General features: G+C 40.3%; 1 protein-coding gene across 6 annotated transcripts in view; it reads left to right on the top strand.

Moving 5' to 3' along the window:
- LOC105480110 (MCF.2 cell line derived transforming sequence-like 2) overlaps positions 1-25,019 on the top strand; it is a 261,761-nt gene that overhangs the window by 6,603 nt on the left and 230,139 nt on the right. Inside the window, exon 1 of one of the 6 annotated variants that reach the window (XM_011738575.3) lies at positions 20,583-21,503. The exons of the other annotated variants lie outside the window; for them this stretch is intronic. Within the exon in view, the coding sequence (XP_011736877.2) occupies positions 21,416-21,503 (88 nt within the window). The 5' untranslated portion in view covers positions 20,583-21,415. Of the gene's footprint in view, positions 1-20,582; positions 21,504-25,019 lie in introns of those variants that run through there. 6 annotated transcript variants of the gene reach the window in all.

Below are 25,019 nucleotides of genomic sequence, written 5' to 3'. Positions count from 1 at the left end.
ATTGTTGAAAACCATAGAGCAAACAGTAGGTAGGTGGAGTTGAACAGCTGAGTATGATATCAACAAAGGCAGACAGCAGAGAGATCCGAAAGGGAGACAGGCAGTACAACTCTGTTAAACCCACACAGACGATGGGCACAACCAAAGCAACACTGTCTGAGGAGGGACATGAGTGTCTTTATACTTCAAGGGAAATATACTTCATTGAAACAGTCTAGCTATGTCACTAAACAAGCAAACAAACAAAAACAAGCCCCAGAGATGGGCAGAAGAGGAATTGGTATTCGTGGTTGCTATAGTATGTTACCTCAAATGTCCAGTTTTGAATCAAAACTTATAAGACCTTCAAACAAACAGGAAAGTGTGACTCTTATATAAACAAAAAGCAGGCATCAGAAACTGCCTGTGAGAAAGCCCAGATGTCAGATTTAGCAAAAACTTCAATACAGCCACAATAAATATGTTCAAAGAGGTCAGGTGTGGTGGCTTATACCTGCAATCCCAGACCCAGGCAGGAGGATCACTTGAGGCCAGGAGTTCAAGACCAACCAGAGCAACATAGTAAAACCTTGTCTCTATAAAAAACTAAAATAACTGAAATTAAAAATTTACTAGAGAATCTTAACAGTGGATTGGAACTGGAAGAACAAAGACTCAAGGAACTGAAGATAGACTGATAAAGATTATGCAATCTGAAGAAGAGAGAAAAATGAATAGTCTTAGAAAAATGTGAGACACTATTAAGTGCACCAATATACATGAAATGTAAAGAGAGGAGCTAGAGGAGGAGCAGAAAAAGTATCAGAAGAAATAATGATTTAAAAAATTCCCCAGATTGATGAAAAACCTTGTACATCAAAGAAGCTCAATGATGTTCAAGTAGGATGAAGGCAAAGAGATCCACACCCAAACACATTATTGTAAAAATGCTGAAATTGAAGGATGAGACAATTTTGAAAGAAGAGAAAAATGACTCATCACATACAAAGAAACTTTAATAAGGATAACAACCAACTCTCATCAGAAAGGATAGATGCCAGAAAGCAGTGGTATGACATATTCAGAGTGCTAAAGAAAGAAAATTATCAACCAAGAATCTTGTATTCAGCAAAACTATCTGATATAGTTTGACTCTGTGTCCGTACCCAAATCTCACCTTGAATTGTAATCCCCACATGTTAAGGGAGGGACCTATTTGGGGGGTGATTGGATAATAGGAGTGGTTTTCCCCAGGCTATTCTTTTGACAGTGAGGGAGCTCTCACAGGGTCTGATGGTTTTAAAAGTGGGAGTTTCCCCTGCATGAGCACTCTCTCTCCTGCTGCCTTGTGAAGACGTGCCTTGCTTCCCCTTTGCCTTCTGTCATCATTATAAGTCTCCTGAGGCTTCCCCAGCCAGGTGGAACTGTGAGTCAGTTAAACTTCTTTCCTTTATAAATTACACCATCTTAGGTTGTATCTTTTTTCTTTTTTTGAGACGGAGTCTTGCTCTGTTGCCCAGGATCACTGCAACCTCCCCCTCCTGGGGTTCAAGTGATTCTTCTGCCTCAGCCTCCCAATTAGCTGGGATTACAGGTGCCCGCTACAACACCCAGCTAATTTTTGTATTTTAGTAGAGACAGAGTTTCACCATATTGGTCAGGCTGGTCTTGAACTCCTGACCTTGTGATCCACCCGCCTTGGCCTCCCAAAGTGCTGGGATTACAGGCATGAGCCACTGCGCCTGGTGTGGTTGTATCTTCATAGCAGTGTGAAAACAGACTAATACAGAGAATTGGTACTAAGAGTGCGGGTGCTGCTGTAAAGATAACCTGAAAATGTGGAAGTGATATTGGAACTGGGTAACAGGCAGAGGTTGGAACAATTTGGAGGACTCCAAAGAAGAGAGGAAGATGTGGGAAAGTTTGAAACTTCCTAGAGACTTGTTGAATGGTTTTGATAAAATTGTTGAAAATGATATGCACAATGAAGTCCAGGCTGAGGTGGTCTCAGATGGAGATGAGGAACTTTTTGGGAACTGGAGTAAAGGTCACTCATGCTATGCTTTAGCAAAGAAACTGGTGGCATTTTGCCCCTGCCCTAGAGATCTGTGGAACTTTGAACTTGAGAAAGATAATTTAGGGTATATGGCAGAAGAAATTTCTAAGCAGCAAAGCATTCTTTTTCTTTCTTTTTTTTTTTTCTTTTTTCTGAGACAGAGTCTCATTCTGTTGCCCAGGCTGGTATGCAGTGGCATGATCTCAGCTCACCGCAACCTCTGCCCACCAGGTTCAAGTGATTCTCATGTCTCAGCCTCCTGAGTAGCTGGGACTACAGGTGCATGCCACCATGGCTAGCTAATTTTTGTAATTTTAGTAGAGATGAGGTTTCACCATGTTGGTCAGGCTGGTCCCAAACTTCTGACCTCAAATGATGCACTCACCTTGGCCTCCCAAAGTGCTGGGATTATAGGCATGAACCACCATGCCCGGCCACAGTAAAGCATTCAAGGCTTATTCTGAAAGTGTTCAGTTATATGCTTTCACAAAGAGATGGTTTGAAATTGGAATTTATGTTGAAAAGGGAAGCAGAGCATAAAGGTTTGGAAATTTTGCAGCCTACCTGACCATGTGGTGGCAAAGAAAAACCCATTTTCTGGGGAGGAATTCAAGCTGGCTGCAGAGATTTGCATAATAATGAGGAGCTGAATGTTAATACCCAAGACAATGGGGAAAATGTCTCCAGGGCATGTCAGAGACCTTCATGGCAGCCCCACCCATCACAGTCCCAGAGGCCTAGGAGGAAAAGATGGTCGTATGTGCCAGGCCCAGGGGTCCAGTGCTCTGTGTAGCCTTGCGACATGGTGTCCTGCATCCCAGTCACTCCAGCTGCAGCTGTGGCTAAAAGGGGCCAAGGTACAGCTCAGGCCATTGCTTCAGAGGGTGCAAACCTCAGGCTTTGGCAGCTTCCGTGTGGTGTTGAGACTGTAGGTGCGCAGAACAAGAGGTGAAGTTTGGGAAACTTCCTGTATTTCAGAGGATATATGGAAATGCCTGGATGTCCAGGCAGTAGTCTGCTGCAGGGGCAGAGCCCTCATGGAGAACCTCTGCTAGGGCAGTGTGGAGGAAAAATAGAGTCCCCACTGGGGAACTACCTAGTGAAGCTGTGAGAAGAGGGCCATCATCCTCCAGACCCCAGAATGATAGATCCACTGACATCTTGCACTGTGTGCCCGGAAAAGCTGCTGGCACTCAACACAAGCCTGTGAAAGCAGCTGCGGTGGCTGTACCCTGCAGAGCCTCAGGGATAGAGATGCCCAAGGCCTTGGGAGCCCATCCCTCACATCAGTTTACCCTGGATGTGAGACACGAAGTCAAAGGAGATCATTTTGGAGCTTTAATATTTAATGACTGTCCTACTGGATTTCAGACTTGCGTGAGGCCTGTAGCCCGTTTGTTTTCGCCAATGTCTCTAATTTAGAATGGGAACATTTACCCAATGTGTGCACCATCCTTTATCTTGGAAGTAACTAATTTGTTTTTGATTTTACAGGCTTATAGGCAGAAGGGACTTGCTTTGTCTCAGATAAGACTTTGGACTTGCACTTTTGAGTTAATGCTAAAATGAGTTAAGACTTTGGGGGACTATTGGGAAGGCATGATTGGTTTTGAAATGTGAAAAGGACATGATATTTGGGAGGAGCCAGGGGTGGAATAATATGGTTTGGCTCTGTGTCCCCACCCAAACTTCATCTTGAATTGGAATCCCCACATGTTGAGGGAAGGAACTGGTAGGAGGTGATTGGATCATGGGGTGGTTTTTCCATGCTGTTCTCATGATAGTGAGGGAGTTCTCACAAGATCTGACAGTTTTATTTATTAATTTAATTTTTTGAGATGGCGTCTTACTCTGTCACCCAGGCTGTAGTGGAGTGGCATGATCTCAGCTTACTGCAACCTCTGCCTCCTCTGCCTCCTGGGTCCAAGTGATTCTCCTGCCTCAGCCTCCCAAGTAGCTGGGACTATAGGTGTGCACCACCACACCCAGCAACTTTTTGTATTTTTAGTACAGACGGGGTTTTGCCATGCTGGCCAGGCTGGTCTCGAACTCCTGACCTCAGGTGATCTGCCCATCTCAGCCTCTCAGAGTGCTGAGATTACAGGCCTGGCCACAGGATTTGATGGTTTTAAAAGTGGCAGTTTCCACTGCACACTCTCTCTTTCCTGCCATCTTTTAAACATATGCTTTGCTTCCCTTTCACCTTCCACCATGATTGTGGGTTTGCTGAGGCCTGCCTAGCCATGTGGAACTGTGAGTAAATTTAACCTCTTTCCTTTATAAATTATACAGTTTCAGGTAGTATCTTTATAGTAGTGTGAAAATGACTAATGCAGTCTCTTTAAGAAATGTAGGCAAAATAAAGACATTCCTGGATAAACAAAAACAGATAATTAATTGCTAACAGGTCCACCTTTTAAGAAATACTAAAGGAAGTTATTCAGGCTGAAAGCAAGTGACCCCAGGTGATAATTCAAATCTATATGGAAAACAAAGCATCAGTAAAGGTAATTATGTGATTATGAAAGACACTGTAAATGCATATTTCTTCTTTGTTCTCGTAACTGATTTAAAAAGCAATTATGTTAAATAAAAGTACAGGTGGTCCCCAGCTTACAATGATTCAACTTACAAATTTTTGACTGAACAATGGGTTTATCAGGATGTAACTTCATCATAAGTTGAAGAGCTTCTTACAACTTAAGACGGGGTTACAGTTTCTACTGAATGAATACAGCCATTCCTTGGTATCCAAGGGGGATTGGTTCCAGTACCCCCTAGCGCATACCAAAATCTTTGGATGCTCAAGTTCCTTTTATAAAATGATATAAATGGTTAACCTATGCACATCCTCTTGTATACTCTAAATTATCTCTAAATTACCTTTCTTTCTTTCTTTTTTTTTTTTTTTTGAGATAGAGTCTCACTCTGTTGTCCGGCTGGAATGTAGTGATGTGGCGCGATCTTGGCTCGCTGCAACCTCTGACTCCCTGGTTCAAATGATTCTCCTGCCTCAGCCTCCCGAGTAGCTGGGATTACAGGCACGCACTACCACGCCCAGCTAAATTTTTTAAAAAATTTTTAGTAGAGATGGGGTTTCACCATGTTGGTCAGGATAGTCTCGATCTCCTGACCTCAAGGTCTGCCCGCCTCGGCCTCCCAAAGTGCTAGGATTACAGGTGTGACCCACCACTCCCAGCCTGATTTCTAAATTACTTATAATACTTAATACAATATAAATGCTATGTAAATAGTTGCTGTACTTTATATTTAGAATTTGTATTTTTTTATTGTTGTATTGTTTTTTATTTCTTTGAATATTTTTGATCTTCAGTTGGTTGAATTCATGGATACAGAGCCCACAGATACAGAGGGCCAACTATATTGCTTTTGCACCATTATAAAGTTGAAAAATCATAAATCAAGCCATCGTAAATTAGGGATTGTCTGCTGTGTTGCCAGCATTAAGTGCATTTTTGACTTACAATTATTTTGACCTATGATGGCTTTATCAAGACATAACCCCATTGTAAGTTGAGGAGCATCTGCATATAATGTACTGTTGGGTCTATAATATTCAGTAACATAATATATTTAACAAGAGAACAGGGGAAGTGGGTAGGAGAAAAGCTGCATTTGGAATAAAGAAATGACTCCAGAGGGTAGCTCAAATCCATAGGAACAAATGAAGAGAACCAGGAATAGTAAATAAGGTTAATGTTATAAACTCTATAAATATACACTGTTCTCCTTTCTTGTCTCAGATTCTATACTAAACATAAAATTATGTAACATAGTAATTATAACAATGTATTGTTGGATTTATAACATATGTAGATATACTATGTATAATAGCAAAGTGGGAAGAGGGATTAGCACTATATAGAAGTAACATTTCTGTATTTCAGGTTTAATTAAGTTAGTATAAATCTGAAGTAGATTTTGATAAGATGTATATGATAAACTGTAGAATAACCACTAATAAAATAACTTAAAATATATAATGAAAATATTATCAAAGGAATTAAAATGCTACACTATAAATTTTTATTTAATGCAAAAGAAAGCAGTAAGTGAAAAAAATTGAGATACAGAGAAAACAAAACTTAAAATGACAGACATGGATCCCACTATATCGATAATATTAAGTGCAAATGGATAAATGATCCAGTCAAAAGGCAGAAATTGTCAGGCTAGATTTGAAAAATAAGAGCCAACTATATGGTGTCTCCTGGAGACACACTTTATATTCAAAGATACAATTAGTATATTCAAAGATATATAAAAGTAAAAGGATGGGAAAAGATGTATGATACAAATTGTAACTATACATGATGATGTATGTTATAATGATGATAGTATTATCAGATAAAGTAGACTTAAAACAAAAAAAGTCACTAGAGATAAACAAGGATATTTTATAGTGACAAAAGGGTTAATCTATCAGCAAGATATAATAATTACAAACACCTAAAAACAGAGCTCCAAAACACATGAAGCAAACACTGACAGAATTGAAAGGAGACATAGAAAATTCAACTATTGGCTGGCTGCCGTGGCTGACGCCTGTAATCCCAGCACTTTGGGAGGCCGAGGTGGGTGGATCACTTGAGGTCGGGAGTTTGAGACCAGCCTGGCCAACATGGTGAAACCCTGTCTCTACTAAAAATACAAAAATTAGTCGGGTGTGGTGGCGGGCACCTGTAATCCCAGCTCGGGAGGCTGAGGCAGGAGAATCAGTTGAACCCGGGAGGCAAAGGTCGCAATGAGCAGAGACTGCACCACGGCACTCCAGCCTGGGCAACAGAATAAGACTCCGTCTCAACAACAACAAAAAATTCAATTCAACTATTAAATATAATAGTTAGAAACTTCAGTATGTCACTTTCAGTAATGTGTAGAACCAACAGGCAGAAGATCAACAAGGAAATGGAAAACCTACACAACAGTATAAATCAACCAGGCCCAACACAGAATAACTCCATTCAGCAACAGCAGAATATACATTTGGAACATTCTCAAGTGTTCCAAGGAACATGGAACATTCTCCAGGACAGACCATATTCTAGACTCTAAAACAGCCTCAATAAATGTAAAATGATTGAAATTATACAAAGTATGTTCTTTAATCAATATGGAATGAAATTAGAAATCAACAACAGAAGGAAATGTGAAAAATTCACAAAAATGTGAAAGTTAAGTAGCATGCATATAAAGAGCAATGAGTCAAACAAGAACTCACAAGGGAAATACTTTAAGATGAGTGAGAATCAAGACAAAACATACTCAAACTTAGAGGTTGCAATGGGAGCAGTGCTGAGAGGGAAATTTATAGCTGCAAATGCTTACATTAAAAAAGAAGAAAGATCTCAAATCAATAACCCAACCTTCCACATTTAAGACACTAGCCGGGCGCGGTGGCTCACGCCTGTAATCCCAGCACTTTGGGAGGCCAAGGTGGGCAGATCACAAGGTGAGGAGATCGAGACCATCCTGGCTAACATGGTGAAACCCCGTCTCTACTGAAAAATACAAAAAATTAGCCAGGTGTGGTGGCGAGCGCCTGAAGTCCCAGCTACTCAGGAGGCCGAGGCAGGAGAATGGTGTGAACCCTGGAGGCGGAGCTTGCAGTGAGCTGAGATTGTGCCACTGCACTCCAGCCTAGGTGACAGAGTGAGACTCTATCTCAAAAAAAAAAAAAGACACTAGGAAAAGAAGAGCAACCTAAATATAAAGTAGGGGGAAGAAAATAGTGAAGATTAGAGGAAATTAATGAAATGTAGAATAGAAAAGCAATACAGAAAATCAACAAAATCAGAAATTGATTAATTGAAAAATAAACAGAATTGATAAACCTTTAGCTATAGAGTAACAAGAGAAAAAAGAGAAGACTTAAATGACTTGAATGAAAGAGGGGCATTTCTATCATCCTTACATAAGTAAAAAGACTTGTAAAGGAATAATGTGGATAACTATATGCCAACAAATAAGATAACCTAGATGAAATGGACAAATTCCTAAAACTATACAAACTACCAAAAATGACTCAAGAAATAGAAAATCTGAATAGACCTATAAGAAGTAATTTAAAAAAAAAAAAAACTTTAAAACTAGTAATTTTTTGAAAACTTACCCACCCACACAAAAAAGTTCAGAACCAGATGGCTTCACTGGTGAATTCTACCAGCCATTTAAAAAAGAATTAGTACCAATTGTTCACAAACTCTTCCGAAAAATAGAAGAAGTGAGAATACTCCACAACTCATTTTATGAGGTCAGTATCACCTTATTACCAAAACTAGAGAAAAATGCAACAGAAAAGCAAACTATGGGCTAAATCTCTTATGAATATACAGTTGACCCTTGAACAACATAGGTTTGAAGTGTACAGGTCCACTTATACGTGGGTTTTCTTTCTCCTCTGCCACCCAGAGATAGCAAGACCAACCCTCCTCTTCTTCCTCCTCCTCAGCCCACTTAAGGTGAAGACAAGGAGGATAAAGACCTTTATGGCGATCCATTTACACTTAATGAATAGTGAATATGTTTGTAAGGGATAATTGGAAGGACAGCCAAGGAAGGAATGAGGCCAACAGACCCAAGTTCAGGCAAGCTGATTTATTGTCAGTCCTGCCGGGCTACCTCCTGACAAAAGCAGAGGAGGCAGCCCCACTTACAGACTACAGCAGGGCTTTGCAGGGCGAGGAACTGGGCCAGGGTAGGGGAGCTGAGTCGGGGGTGCAGGCGTCTTGACCGCATCCTGGAGATGTTTTTGCCAGCTTTGTTTTGCAAGGTGAGCAGACATGTTAACTGCATCCTGTAACTGCCTGGACAGTTACTGGAGGGGTCAGTGACGTGGGGGGTTTTGTCTTTAGCCCTGAGGGAGCTATGCGGAGGTCACAAAGGACTGCATCGTAAGACCCATGGGAAGGGAGGGGAATAGCCTGGTTGGGGTGACCTTAACAATATTTTCCCTTATGATTTTCTTAAAACATTTTCTTTTCTCTAGGTTTATTATAAGAATACAGTTTATAATACATATAACATACAAAATTTGTGTTAATCAACTGTTAATGTTATTGGTAAGGCTTCCAGTCAACAGTAGGCATTAGTAGTTAAGTTTTGGGGGAGCCAAAAGTTATACAGGTATTTTCAACTTTGAGGGAGTTTGGCACCCCAGCTCCCACATTGTTCAAAGGTCAACTATAGACACAAAAAGCCTCAACAAAGTTCTGGCACCAAATCCAGCAACATACAAAAAAGATTATACACCATGATCAAGTGGGATTTTTCCTAGGAATTTAAGGTTGGTTTAACATCCAAAAATCAATCAATATAATACATATATCAATAGAATAAAGGGGAAAACCCACATAAGCATCTCAGTAGAGGCCGAAAGGTCATTTGACAAGATTCAACACCCTATCTTGATGAAAAACAAACAAACACTTCTAGGAGTAGAAGGAAGTTTCCTCAACCTGATAAAGGGTGTTTATGAAAAGCCCACAGTTAACATCATAGTTAGTGTTGAATGACTGAATGCTTTCCCCCAAAGATCAGGAACAAGACACCACTTCTATTCAACATTGTACTGGATGTTCTAGCCAGAGCAGTCAGGCAAAAAAAAAAAAAAAAAAAGAAGAAGAAGAAAGAAAAGACATACAGATTGGAAAGGGAGTAAAACTATCTGTATTTGCAGATGACATGATCTTGTATATAGAAAATCCTAAGGAATCCACTAAAAATACTATTAGAGAAAGCCAGGCATGGTGGCTCACGCCTGTAATCCCAGCACTTTGGGAGGCTGAGGTGGGTAGATCACTTGAGGTCAGGAGTTGGAGACCAGGCTGGCCAACATGGTGAAACCCCGCCTCTACTAAAAATACAAAAATCAGCTGGACTTGGTGGCTGGTGGTTGCCTGTAATCCCGGCTACTTAGGAGGCTGAGGCAGGAGAATTGCTTTAACCTGGGAGGTGGAGGTTGCAGTGAGCTGAGATCGCACCACTGCACTCCAGCCTGGATGACAGAGGGAGACTTTGTCTCAAACAACAACAACAACAACAACAACAACAACCAAACAAACACAATTAGAGAAGAGCCTGCAAGTAGCTGTGAATTCCCTTTGCGGTGACTCCTAGGGGCTCAGTATGCTCCCATTAGTCTAGTCTCACTCAGTCTTATACAATTAATTTAAAACTTTTAGGGGATTGCTTCTTATTTGCTTATATGCATTTAAGAAAAGTTATGATTTTGTAGTTTATCTGGGTTTTATTTTTTTGTCGTTGTCGTTAGGGTAGTATTGAGCCTCCTTCTAGCATTCTGGCTTCTAGTGGAAGCAGAACATCTCCTTGGCTTTTTAACCTTCCGTGCATTTCACAGAGAAAACATAATTCATGTACACGGCCTTCCTTCATCATGGCATTTTCCAGCATGTTACAGTGTTTGCCATACTACAACATTTGCAAGCTATACCAGAAAACTGGGTCTCAAAGTTTTTCTCTGTGTTTAGCCAGATGTCAAGGATCTTGAATGTTAAAACAACTGTAGTTCATTTTCAAGGATGCTAAGCTTGATGAACATACTTCCTATCATTTGTTATCCAGGAACCAACTAAGGCAAGGACCTCTGATGTTAGGGAGTCTGGGTAGCTGGCCTCTTATCAGGGCTTCCTGTACTTCTCAGCTATGGCCACAGGCCATCCTTTGTGTTCCAAAAGCTCATGTGTGTTCCTTATTAAAAAAAAAAAAATGCTTCAAGTAGCCTAACATTTCTGCAAAAAATTACACTTAATTAACATGGCTAATTTAAAAATCTTTGCCAGATACTTGAAATCACTGAGGATCAAAATGGAAATGGTCCTGCTGGTTTTGGAATTTTTCTTTGAAGGGTGAGGCTATTATCACATTGGCTTCCCTTTGGGTGTTAGTGAATATGACCCAGCCAGAGGGCCTCTGCGCCCAAATCTGGCACCATGGGCCAGCTCTTCCCAAATGAGTGTAAGTGCTCTTTCTGCTTATTGTGAGAAATGGCAATTGATTGATTTTAATGAGTCTGAAAAGGAAGACTATCTCATTGTCATGGACTTGTGAAATTAAAGCACTTACTTCATACTGGCAGGCAATAATTATTATAATAAACTTAAGAGATTTTGGAATTTAACACACTGACATTACCAAAGACATGAATATTTAATTCAAATTAACAAAGCAAAAAAAAAAAAAAAATTAGCTCCTTTTGGAGCATCTTGCTGGTAAGTGGCAGGACCAGGATTTGAACCCAGGAGGCCTTGGCTTCAGAGTCTGAGCTCCTGACCACTGCTGTTCCATGCTGAGTGCTCTCCAGGCTATGGAGTATCTCACAGAACCTCAGAGCAGGAGGTCCCCCTGGGCCTCATCAGCAAGGTGTACAGTCAGGAGCTAAGACAGCTGTTCTCTCTCTGGTGTCATCTGGTCACTGTGCTCTGCTTCCCTCCTGTGTCTATACCATTCGTCTGCTTTTCTCTGCAGATCAGCTCTTTATTCAGCTGTGGATTTAGAGAGTGGCTGGGTGTTGGCATGGGGGTAGAAGTCCTCAGGGAAGAGGGCTTTGAGGTGAAGAGTCATCCTAAAACAAATCTAATAACCTGGGAAGTGCTGGCCTTATGCTTTCAACTTTTAGAATCATTAAGAATGTAAAATACTTAGGCAGTTTTACGGGCTGGCCCTGGGAAAAATAGGAACCTTGCCCTATATTCAGTGTGCTACCTCCCCTATGTGACTGCCTAGGTGCTTGGGCACCATAACTACATTAAGATGTCACTGGTCAATGAACGGATGGTATTTAGACAGCACCCACCACGACGAAGGCAGTGGGCCAGGCATATGGCCCACAAGCTGTCATGGGGAGAGAATTATAGGGAATCTGAGGGCCTGAGCTCTTAATACCAGCTGAGTCACCCATGGGTCCCTGCTTTATCCAGATAACAAAGGATCTGAGGGGTTTGGAGAGGACACTTGTAGGCCACTGGACTGGAGGGGAGTTCAAGGCCCAATCTGATGGGTATATTAAGAAAGACTGCAGAAAGTCACAAGTTGATGCTTGATCAATTGCCAGTATAGATAGTGGTGTGAGAGTTTGGAGGCAGAAGTTATTGTGAGCTTCAGTGATTGGAGAAAGCTTCATATGAGATGTGACTTGAGCTGATCTTGAAGGAAGGAAAAGATTTAGGCAGATGCAGGGGAAAAGCTATTTAATTGGCAAGATAAGGGGAACAGCCACTTTTAGAAATTGCATTGGTCTTTCTGCACTAGTTGTCCAATTTATTGTAGTCTCTGCCTAGGCCTCCATGGTCAATAACCCTTCCCTGGACAACAAAGCTCAATAGTGAGCTTTGCCTTGAAAGAAAGAATGACCTCAAGCTTGAAGGCAGATCTATGGTGTCTCATTGTTTTTCCTTCCTCATATAGATCCTTTTCTAGGAGTAAGAGATTGGAAAGGCTAGAGGATATGGAAATAACATTTAAAATGATGCTATTGGCTGGGTGCGGTGGCTCATGCTTGTAATCCTAGCACTTTGGGAAGCCAAGGTGGGTGGATAACCTGAGGTTAAGAGTTCGAGACCAGCCTGACCAACATGGTGAAACCTCGAGTCTCTACTAAAAAATACAAAAATTAGCCAGGCATGGTGGTGGGCACCTGTAATCGCAGCTACTCAGGAGACTGAGGCAGGAGAATCACTTGAACCCAGGAAGTGGAGGTTGCAGTGAGTCAAGATTGCACCATTGCACTCCAGCCTGGGCAACAGAGCAAAAACTCCATCTCAAAAAAAAAAAAAAGATGTTATTTTAGCTACCATTTATTTCCTGCCTTTTAGTGTCACAAGTTGTGCTTTTTAAATGTACATTGTTTATTTAATTAAGTTTAATGGTAAATGCAGTCTATTTATATGGAGGAGAAATTTGAGGCTTAAGCAGGTTAGGAAGCTTGCCCAAGGTCATAGCAAGAGGAAATGTCAGAATTGAAAGTCAGGTCTGGCTGGCTTCAAGGCCTTTGAATGCTCATATTTGGTTTAATTTCACCTGACAAAGTGATATATAAACCAGCAAATGACAGAAGTGCTATTACTGAGTTTTGAAAAATCTTTTGAAAAAATAGAATAGAAAATGAAAGCATTAATCCCTGAATTTAAGTATTTTATGAGTCCCTTGAAAAGCTGACTTATTAATAGTCACTTTCTTCCAAAGAAAAACTGTTAACTAAAGCTAGAGAATTTACTTTGTAGTCTAAACATGCAGAAGTAATAAACACATAATTCTTAAATAAGGATAAGCCTGTTAAGAAAGAAATGTGGCCGGGCGCGGTGGCTCAAGCCTGTAATCCCAGCACTTTGGGAGGCCGAGGCGGGCGGATCACAAGGTCAGGAGATCGAGACCACAGTGAAACCCCGTCTCTACTAAAAATACAAAAAATTAGCCGGGCGCGGTGGCGGGCGCCTGTAGTCCCAGCTACTCAGGAGGCTGAGGCAGGAGAATGGCGTGAACCCAGGAGGCGGAGCTTGCAGTGAGCCGAGATCGCGCCACTGCACTCCAGCCTGGGCAACAGCGTGAGACTCCGTCTCAAAAAAAAAAAAAAAAAAAAAAAAAAAAAAAAAGAAAAATGTTTAGGAGTGTTGCCTAATTGCACTTCCCATGCTAAGCACTAGAGTCTTAAGCAAAAAGTCTAATAATCTAATAAAGTTATAACCTCTCATTATCATGGCAAGGTGGCAGCACCACTATGCACTTTTATTTAGTATAGAAGACTCTTTGTATTTAGAGGACTTTACTATGAGGGGGTTTTAAGTACAAACGGTATGCATGTGGACAAACTACAGGTGTTCAAAATGTTTGAGCACAGAGGCTTAGAAGAGTTGCCTCTGGATTTCTTTGTTCAGTTATCTGAGCTTAGCCCCTGTCCAGCCCAGGGTTTGGATTATGTGTCTGTTTTTTTCTACCTATTGTCAGATCAGTTCACATTCATTTTAGCTTTCTCTTTCTATACCCTGGGAAGCTAGAATTAATTAAATTGCTGTGGGGAAAGAGGTCCTTCAGCCTGTTTCTCCTCTTTAGTCCCCAATTTAGGACTAACCACGGCTGGGCGCGTTGGCTCACGCCTGTAATCCCAGCACTTTGGGAGGCCGAGGCGGGTGGATCGCGAGGTCAGGAGATGGAGACCATCCTGGCTAACACGGTGAAACCCCATCTCTACTAAAAATACAAAAAATTAGCCGGACGTGGTGGCGGGCGCCTGTAGTCCCAGCTGCTCTGGAGACTGAGGCAGGAGAATGGCATGAACCCTGGAGGCGGAGCTTGCAGTGAGCTGAGATCCGGCCACTGCACTCCAGCCTGGGAGACAGAGCGAGACTCCGTCACAAAAAAAAAAAAAAAAAAAAAAAAAAAAGACTAACCACATTTCCTAAAGGCCTGTGGGAACTGGGCACTGGGCCAGGACTGAGGATAGGGTATGAAGGAGTGGGGATAACCCCTGCCCATGGCCATAGGCCTCTAAGGGCCAGAACCAGGCCACCGCCTTCACTGCTGCAGCTGCAGCATCCTGCGCAGCTCCTCAGGTAGGGGGCCTGGAGGAATGAATGAATGTCCTTCTGGAGCCTGCAGTCTAATGGGGAGGTAGACGTTAAGCAAACATAAGACAGTGTTTAGGCAAAGTCAGCCATCATTCCCAGGTCGCTCGTGGAGTCCCAAGCCTCCCAGGTTCTCTTTCATCGTTGGGCTGATCTTGTGGTCTCCTGGCCTCTCTGCTCTGGGCTCCAGTTTTCAGTGACTGCCTTTCTTTTGCACTTGGTTGGTTCAGTTGTGCAATCCAGCTCTTTCTCCCAGTGTCTCAAAAATCATGCACACGGAAGATCGGGGGTTGCAAGGTAGTTTTCCAAAGGTGGGAGAGCAAACAGAGTAAATAGAGCCTGTGTCTAGCAACACAGACACCTTGAAATGGAGCCGGAGGCATCTTTGTGTTGAAAGTGTCCTCTGGCCACCCTAGCACCTCAGGGTTTCACAGCCCTTACCCTCACCAATTTACTGGCACCTCCCATACCCCATAGCACCTTTCTCTTTCCTCTTTTTTCTCCCCCACCATGAAGAGGGTTTGGTGCAGGACCTAGATTAGAATGACAGGCCTAATGAACTCTTGCATTCTCAACCTCCTATTCTTCATTCCATTTTATTTCTATTGCAGTATTTATACCTCTAGCCTTGCTTGCAAAGGAGGAACAAGCCTGCAGGCTGTGAAATGGGATTTTAGACCTTGACATATGGTGCAGAAATGAGAAGGAAAATTCCACTACACAAACCTCATATGTGAGGTGGCCATTTTCTCCCTCAGTGCCTTGGGAAAACTGACCCAGATTTTAAAAAGAAAGATCATGTTTTCTGGTCATTTTCTGTGGGCTTTGCAGTAGAATCTAAAAAATAAGCAGAAGAAAGAGGGAGGAGAATGAGCATTATGTGATATTTCATAAGGGCTTTAAAAACTGTTTATAAAACTAATATATCATTCGTATTTAAGGTTTGGAAGACTCAAGATGTCAATTCTTCCCAAATTGATCTATATAAATTAAACACAACTTCAATCAAAAATCTATTATGTATTTTTGTAGAAATTGAGAATCAGCTAAGAGATACTATAGTAGGCAAAAAGAACTATAATAACAATTTTTTTTAAAAGAGCAAATTTGGAGGATTCACATTACCTAATTTTAAAACTTACTTTAAAGCAAAGTAATCACAACAGTGTGGTACTGGCAAAAGGATAGACATGTAGATCAATGGAGCAGAGTAGATAATCCAGAATAGTACCATACAAATATGGCCAAATGATTTTTGTCAGAGGTATAAAGGCAGTTCAATGGAGTATGATGCAATGGCAATTTCAACAAATGGTGCTGGAACAATTAGACATCTATGTGCAAAACAATTGAACCCTTACCTATACCTCACCCCATATAGAAAAATTAACTCAAAGTGGATCATGGACCTAAATGTAAGACCTAATTAGAAATCTGTTAGAAAACATAGGAGGAAATCTTTGTGACCTTAGTTGGTCACCAAGACCAAAAGTCTGATTCATAAGGAAATTTGATTTAAGTTAGATTTTGGTAACATTGACATTTTTTTTTTTCTCTGCAAGATATACTGTTTAGAGAATGAAAAGACAACCCACCAACTGGGGAAAAAAGATTTGTGAATAGGCCAGGCATGGTGGCTCACGCCTGTAATCCCAGCACTTTGGGAGGCCAAGGTGGGCAGATCACCTGAGGTCAGGAGTTTGAGACCAGCCTGGTCAACGTGGTGAAACCCTGTCTCTACTAAAAATGCAAAAATTACCCGGGCATGGTGGCACGCACCTGTAGTCCCAGCTACTGGGGAGGCTGGGGCAAAAGAATGGCTTGAACCTAGGAGGCGGAGGTTGTAGTGAGCCGAGATCACACCACTGCACTCCAGCCTGGACAACAAGAGTGAAACTCTGTCTCAAAAAAAGAAAAAAGACTTGTGAATAGCATATATGACAAAGGACTTGATCCAGAATGTATAAAAAGAACTCTCAAACTCAATAATAAAAAAACTCAAATGACCCAATTTAAAAATGGGCAAAAGATTTGAATGGATACTTTATCAAGGAAGATACAAGATATACAGATAGTAAAAAACACATGAAAATATGCTCAATATCAGTAGTCATCAGTGAAATTGCGTACCTGTTAGAGTGACTAAAAAAAATGACAATACCAAGTCATGGTGAAGATGACAAGGGACTGGATATCTTACATGCACTGTTGGTGGGAATGTTAAATGGTACAGCCATGTTGGAAAACAGTTGGCAGTTTCTTATAAAGTTAAACATACACTTAATATATGACTCAGTAATCGCAACCCAAGAAAACGAAAACTCACGGTCACTTAAAAATCTGTTCATGAATATCTATAGCAGTTTTATTCTTTTTTTTTTTTTTTTTTTTTTGAGACGGAGTCTCACTCTGTCGCCCCGGCTGGAGTACAGTGGCCGGATCTCAGCTCACTGCAAGCTCCGCCTCCCGGGTTTACGTCATTCTCCTGCCTCAGCCTCCCGAGTAGCTGGGACTACAGGCGCCCGCCACCTCGCCCGGCTAGTTTTTTTGTATTTTTTTAGTAGAGACGGGGTTTCACTGTGTTAGCCAGGATGGTCTCGATCTCCTGGCCTCGTGATCCGCCCGTCTCGGCCTCCCAAAGTGCTGGGATTACAGGCTTGAGCAGTTTTATTCTTAATCACTAAAACCTAGAAGCAGGGCCAGGTGCATTGGTGGCTCATGCCTGTAATCCCAGCACTTTGGGAGGCTGAGGCGGGCGGATCACTTGAGGTCAGGAGTTCGAGACCAGCCTGGCCAACATGTTGAAACCCTGTCTCTACTAAAAATACTAAAATTAGCTGGGCCTGGTGGCTCGCGCCTGTAATCCCAGCTACTCAGGAGGCTGAGGCATGAGGATTGATTGAACCTGGGAGGCGGAGGTTGTGGTGAGCTGAGATCATGCCACTGTACTGCAGCCTGGATGACAGAGCGAGACCCTGTCTGAAAAAACAAAACTGGAAGCAACCCAAATGTCCCTCACTGGGGAAGTGATCAACTGTGGTACATCTGTCCAGTGGAATATTCAATAATAAAAAGAAATGATTTATTGATACAGATGATAATATAAATACATCTGAAATGTATTATGCTAAGATAAAGATGTCAGAATCAAAAGGTACATACTGATCTTTCTATGATTTTGGGAAAAGGTAAAACTATAGGAGTGCAGTGATTGCCAGGGGTTAAGGGTGGGTGAGTGGTTTGACTACACAGGGGCGATCAACTATACTGTATCCTGATTGTGTTGATGCTTAAACAACTCTATGCATTTGTCAAAACTCATAGAACTGTATCCCCGAAAGAGTGACTTATAATGTTGGTTAAAAAAACAATTTTAAGAAGAATTAGCAAAGAAAAATAATACAGAAAAAATAATACATGCTTATTGTTCAATATTTGGAAAATACAGAAAAGTACAAGAAAGAAAGTCTATAATCCCATTTTCTAATAATAATCACAGTTACCTTTTGAGCTATATCCCTCTAGCTTTTCGTTCCTTTGGCATTTTTACATAGTTAAGATGATATGATCTAGCTTTCTTTACATGTATCATACATATTACAGATAGAATTATATAGATTATATTCTGCTTTTGAAAACTATACTATACATTCAATTATATTGTAAATTCTATTCAGACATCTCCATAGATAATATTTTAATGCTTTATAATTTTTTTGCTACGTGATTTTACCATAAATTATGTTGTTCATATAGGTTATTCCCAGTTTCCCAATGTTATTTTTAAGATGCAAGGAGCATCTTTAGTCAGAAATTTTTGCACACATTTCAGATTTTTTTTTTCTTTTTTTGAGATGGAGTCTCACACTGTCACCTGGGCTGGAGTGCAGTGGCGAGATTTCGGTTCACTGCAACCTCCGCCTCCCAGGTTCAAGTGATTCTCCTGCCTCAGCCTTCTGAGTAGCTGGGATTATAGGCGCCCACAAGCATGCCCGGCTAATTTTTTTGTATTTGTAGTAGAGACGGGCTTTCACCATGTTTGCCAGGCTGGTCTCGAACGCCTGACCTCGTGATCCACCCATCTCAGCCTCCCAAAGTATTGGGATTACAGGCGTGAGCCACCGTGCCCGGCCCATATTGTTGTTTTACAAGTAGAGTTCTAGAAAATATTGCATTAGAGAGTGTAAGTGTTAAGTTTTTAAATATGTTTTGGTCAGATTGCCTTCTGGGAAACTTATACCCATCAACAGGATGTGGGGGTTCTTGCTTTCACTTGATCTGTTTATCAGCACTTGTGATTTTGTATGACATATGAGCTAATGACAGAACTTACTTGCAGGGTTGTTTTAAAAGAATGCATGTTAAGGGAATGATGCAGTATCTGTAATGTTAGTCTTCTAGTGATGCATATTTTTATTTTCTTATTTGAATTTTTGCTTGTTTGATAAATGTGTTTTTGTATTCATTTTAATTGAATTTTAAAAAATTATGAGTGAACTCTAACGATTTTAATATTTTATTAGCTGTTTTACTTTTTGCTCTGTGACTTGTTAATCTTTGGCTTGGGACCAAGGCATTTGTGCATAAATTTTTTAAATGTTAAAGCTATTAAGCCTTTCTTAAGTTTATAGAAGGTTTTTTGTTCTCCAGTTTGCTGTTTATAATTTTATTTTTGATGTCTTTTAACATACAAAGGTTTAAAATTGTATGTAGTCAAATCTATAGATCTTTTATTTTGTTATTTTGTAACCATCAGCTTAGCTGAGCCTCAAACCACTTTTTAAACATTTTTTTCTTCTTTCCCTTTTCCTCTTACCCCTGTCAGTTTCAAGATATAACTTTGAGACAAACTGCATGTATGTGCCTCTCATCTTAAAAGACAGCAATGGAATGTGCTGCGAACCTCCACTCCCTTTCCTTTCCCATACTATACTCTCATGCCTTATGAACATTTATTTGCCTAATGCTTATTAAGCACAGACCATGTGGTCTTATCTGGTCATATTTTTTGTTAGAAGCTTCAGGAGTCAGATCCTAATAGGGACCAGGCACCTCCAAAATTCTCTCTTCAACAAAAGATTCCTTCGAGGATGGAACCCACACCCAGCTGAAGACTAATTTACAACCTGGCAGGATCCACGAAGGTGCCAGCCCCTTCACCAAATGAGACAATAATTCGAGGGCCACCGGAGCCACCTGAGCAAGTCACGCCACCTGGAATCTCGTAGCCCCATTTGCCTCTTCTACTTTCCGAGCCCTTTGTTTAAAAACCCATGTGTTCCCTCCACAAATTTAAGAGTGGAATTGCTTTCTACTCTTCCCATGCTAGCACGGATAATACAATCTTGCTCTCTCTTATCACAACTCGTCATTATTTTTGACTTATTTTGAGAAGCGGTGAGCGGCAAGACCCTTTTGCAGGTTACAATTTCTTATATTGCTTTTATTTTATTTTATTTATTTTGAGACGGAGTCTCACTGTCACCCAGACTGGAGTGCAATGGTGCGATCTCGGCTCATTGCAACCTCTGCCTCCCGGGTTCAAGCAATTCTCCTGCCTCAGCCTCCTAAGTATCTGGGATTACAGGTGCCCACCACACCCAACTAATTTTTATATTTTTAGTAGAGACGGGGTTTCACCATTTTGGCCAGGCTGGTCTTGAACTCCTGACCTCAGGTGATCCGCCCGCCTCAGCCTCCCAAAGTGCTGAGATTACAGGGATGAGCCACTGCGCCTGGCCTCTTCTGTTGCTTTTATATCCTTCCTCAAGTAAAGAATAAGTAAATAATCATCAGGGTTTTTTGTTTGTTTGTTTGTTTGTTTTAAAGTATCTTTTAGTGGTTTTATTTTTTTTACACAACTTTTAAATTTCTGATATATATTTTTTGTAATTTTCTCAGTAGTATTTATTAAGTATTTCTTCATTGATTGGCAATGCCGCATTCTTTACATATTGTTATTTTTGAATTTATAATCTATTCCTGGGTCTTGTTTCATTCTTTGTATTTTATTAGTGCTAACATAATAACTTTAAAATATCTGCCAGGAGAAATTCTCTTTATCTAGCATTTGCTTTTTTTAAAAACCTTTTGTTTTGAGACATGGTTTCCTTATGTTGCCTAGGCTTGTCTTAAACTCCTGGGCTACAGTGATCTCCTGCCTCAGCCTCTCAGTGTGCTAGGATTACAGGTGCGAGCCACTGTGCCTGGCCAAAAAAACATTTTCCTAACCCTTCTAGCCTTTTATATTCTTTCAGATAACTTGATAACGATTTCATTAATTCCCCTCATCTCCACAAACTTACTGTAATTTTAACAACAACAAAGAACTAGCTCTAATTAATCAACTGAGTAGTCTCTAATCTTAAAGTGCTTTCTAGTACAACTGCTTTGGGGAAACATTTGACAGTTTCTTGTAAGTTAAATATACCCCTACCCTTTGACTCATCAATACCATTTCTCGATATTTGTCTGAGAGAAAGCTAAACATGTCTACACACAGGCCTTTACATGAAGGTTCATAGCAACTTCATTTAAAACAGTCCAAGTTGGGGAAAAACCTGAATGTCCGTCAGTAGGAGAATGAACAAGCAATAGCTGTCCATATGATGACATATAACTCAGCGATGAAAATGAATAAACTACTGATACCCACTGTGGATGAATCTCAAATGCATTATCCTGAGAGAAAGAAGCTAGACACAAAAGAATCAATACTGTATTATTATACCATATGATGTTTTGGAACAGGCAATACTAGTCTCTCTCAAAAAAAGTCACAATGGTGGTTGCCTGGGAACCAGGGTTGACTGGGAAGGGACTTGAAGGTGTCTTCTGGGGCTATGGAAATGTTCTACATCTTGAAAGAGGTATGGGTTACATGGATGTATTCTTTTCTCAAAGCTCATTGAAATGTATAGTTTAATATTTGTACATTTTTATCCCTCCCCCAAATAAAGTTAAAAACCTTTTTAAATAATAAAAAAAAAATGTCTTCCAGTTTCTCCTTGGCCAATTGCAAGGCTTACTCTGAAATTTTAGCTTGAATGATACAAATAAAGATGAGAGGTTTGTGTAAAAACATTTATTACTTGCTGATTGGCTATTTTGCATTGTACTCTTTCTTTAAATATGGAAGCACATTATTAATAAAAACCATTAAGCATGAAGAACCAAAATAAAATGCATCAGGGAAAGGCAGCCTCTCTCTCAGTATATCATACTCTCTGCATGGCACAGTTTGAAAGGTGAACTCGCTTTTCCCCAAGTGGTAGTAAGTAGAATCTTGATCACATTATGACAGGCAAAGAATATCCTTCGTTTGAGAATCAGATTATACTTGCACCTGATCTTCAGGAGGAGTCCAGGAGACACTGTACATCCTGTCTCAGGATCTGAACCTTTACCGTTTGCCATGTCAATCTAAGGTGCCTGCTCAGATAGTGAATCTTACTGGCTGCAGCGTTAAGCCTCTGGATTTTATTACTGGCAGCCTAGAGAGGTTAGAAGAGGAGGGTAGAATTGTGGCCTGGAATAAGTTTTTTGTTTTGTTTTGTTTGTTTGTTTGTTTGTTTAGAACATCCTTTAAAAAGTTTATCCTTATCATTTTATTTTAAATATCTGGTGGCCTGATTTGTGTCTCATGATGTGATGATGTGATACTTCTAAAAAAAAAATTCTGATTCTCACTGAAGCTAGGATGTCCCTCTCTGTCATCCCCCAGTTTTCCTTTTGTTTCTAAATGAGTACGTTTGATAATCTGCTGGGGCTGTAAACCTGTGAGCACTCACCAATCAAAAGGATCAGCTCTCAGCCATGAAATGACCTTGAGTGAACTTCAGGGAGATTAACTGGGAGAGAGGATTGAACATTTCTGTGTGAGCGCAGTGCCTAGAGAGAAATGGAGAGCGAGCGAGGTGGCACCGTTTCCTGGAATCCAGTGGTGGTCTGGTGCACGAAGTGTGAGCAGCAAGATCCTAGATACTCACCTTACACCTTGGTGCGGATAACAGAGGCAGAGATGAGGGCCTATCACCGTTTAGTAGGAAGTTGCATCAGGCTAGAATATGTGGCAAAAAAAGGTAGTGTGGAAGCAATGATGCATGTGTTTTATGTATGTGTTTTATTTCTCCTCATTGTTAGCACAATGATTTAAAAGTAAGAAATTTTACATTAAAAAAATCGTATTTTGCAGTACTGTCTCAAGTTTTTTGTGAAGAATTTCTAAAATGACTTTTTTAAAAAGCATTAATTAGCTATTACAATATTGTAGATGGTCATTTATTGATATGTTCATAGGTAGATTCGTAATAAAAAGATACAATTTTCTGAAAAATTAGGTTGTAATATGGAATGTGTGTGAGCTTGTTTTGAAAGCCTACATATGTCTGCACATACATATACATGCACTGAGTATTGTATAACAATGAGATAACTGGTTAATTTTGGTTAAAGGAATACGTTTTACTTAATTTTGTTTGGTTGTATTTTCTATTTTTTAAAATTACCAACATATCTTGCTTTTTTTCCAAGTGGTAGTAAGTAGGATCTTGGTCACTTCATGGCAGCAAAGAATATCCTTCATTTGAGAGTCAGATTGTACTTGCACCTGATCTTCAGGAGTTCAGGAGATGCTCTACATCCCATCTCAGGATCTGAACCTTTACCATTTCAATATTTCTATATTTCTTCTATGAAATGAAAGTGAAAATAAGAATCCAGGTTATGAAATTCATATTCCTGGAGAAAAATGTTGAGTCTGAAAGGCTTCATGTTAGATGCATGAACTGATAACAGACTGATGGTCTCAGAGTAGAAAAAGAAAAGCGCTTCCCTTCAGTGGGCTGGTGAGAAGAAACATCATTTCTAAGTGTGCTTTCCGTGTACTTGGAAGCCAGCAGGACAGATGTTCTCAAAGCTGAAGCAACTACTTGTTTCTAAGACTGCTTCTTTTAGAAATGCACTTAGTGGCATGCTCCCACCTTTTGTTTGTTTGTTTGTTTGCCTTGAAAATGTTTATAATACATTTATTCCCTTTGGATCACAGGCTAGAAAAGGTGATTAAAGCAAATGTCTTAGGCTCTCTCATTACCCTTTATACTTGGAACCTGTTTCTTCAAGAGTGGGAAGTTATTAAATGAAGTGTGCTTTAAAAATAATCATTGTTGCAGTATACTTTCTGATTGAGACATGATTCATAGTTATATACCATATACATATTTAGTATGTAATGCATAAATTATATTCTCAAAGGCAATGGCTATGATATATTTGCTACTTAGATAAGGACAACTTGTTAAATAGGTTTTGCTTTCCATATTTAAACATGTGTGCTCACCTATGCATGCACACAAATCCTTACAAGGCTTGAATTGAAGTGTATATGATTGCTCTGATTTTATGAAAATTAAATTATTACAAGGGCTTTCCAACTCTGTTAGTAGTGAGGAGAGGAAATAATTTGAAAGAAGAATAAGAATTGCCAAATCCTAAGCTCACAGCATTATATATGCCTTATTTTTTTCCCTACTAAAGAAGATTATGAAATGTTCACCTGTATTCTTTAGCTGTCAGTCATTTTATTCTGTGACTCAAGACAACAATGAAAGGTTGAGTATGTTAATGTAAGTTTTGTGAGTATCTGAAAGACCTTTCTGACATTACTGCAGCATTATGTTCATGAGATACTGTCAGTTGCCTTTTCGGACTAAAGTAACACTGATTCCTTGGGATTAGGGGAATGAAACTAGAGATAACACGCTGATAGAAATATGCGTTAATAAAGACCCATAGTTTATGTAATTGTTCGGGGGTCAAGGAGGGTTAGCAACTGGAGGTTTGCTTTTCCACTGACTGTCCCCCCTCCCTTTTTTCTCTTTTTAAAGAAAAAAGTATATTTATAATATATATTATTATAAGTATATTATATTAATATTATAAAATGAATGCTTCTAAGAGTAGCACCAGCTGCTGTAACAAACACCCAAATTTCAACGGATTAATAGATTCCAACACACTGTCCTCTGTCAGAGAGCTGTTTTCTGTCAGTGTTTTAGGGACCCTGGCTGCCTCTATCTTGTGGGTCTGCCATTTGCTATACTTGGAGGTGTCACCTTGCAGCCTGGGAGAGGGAAGAGAGAGTGGCCAAAGCAAACTTGTTTTTTAAATACCCCAGCTTAGAAGTGAAACATCATTTTTGCTTACCTCCCATTGGCATTCAGTCACATGACCATAACTGAAGGTAAAGGGGTGGGTGGGAGATTGAGGTCCTGGCTAGGCAACTGCCTTTCAGTGGTAAAGCTACCGTATGGAAGAGGATCTGTGACATTTTGATGGGCAGCGAGCCATCTCTGCTTCAATAGCTCATTGCAATTCAACTTAAGCAG

Source organism: Macaca nemestrina, chromosome 2 (assembly GCF_043159975.1).
Source record: "Macaca nemestrina isolate mMacNem1 chromosome 2, mMacNem.hap1, whole genome shotgun sequence".
Classification (NCBI taxonomy): domain Eukaryota; kingdom Metazoa; phylum Chordata; class Mammalia; order Primates; family Cercopithecidae; genus Macaca; species Macaca nemestrina.
This window is presented reverse-complemented; position numbering and strand designations above follow the sequence as displayed.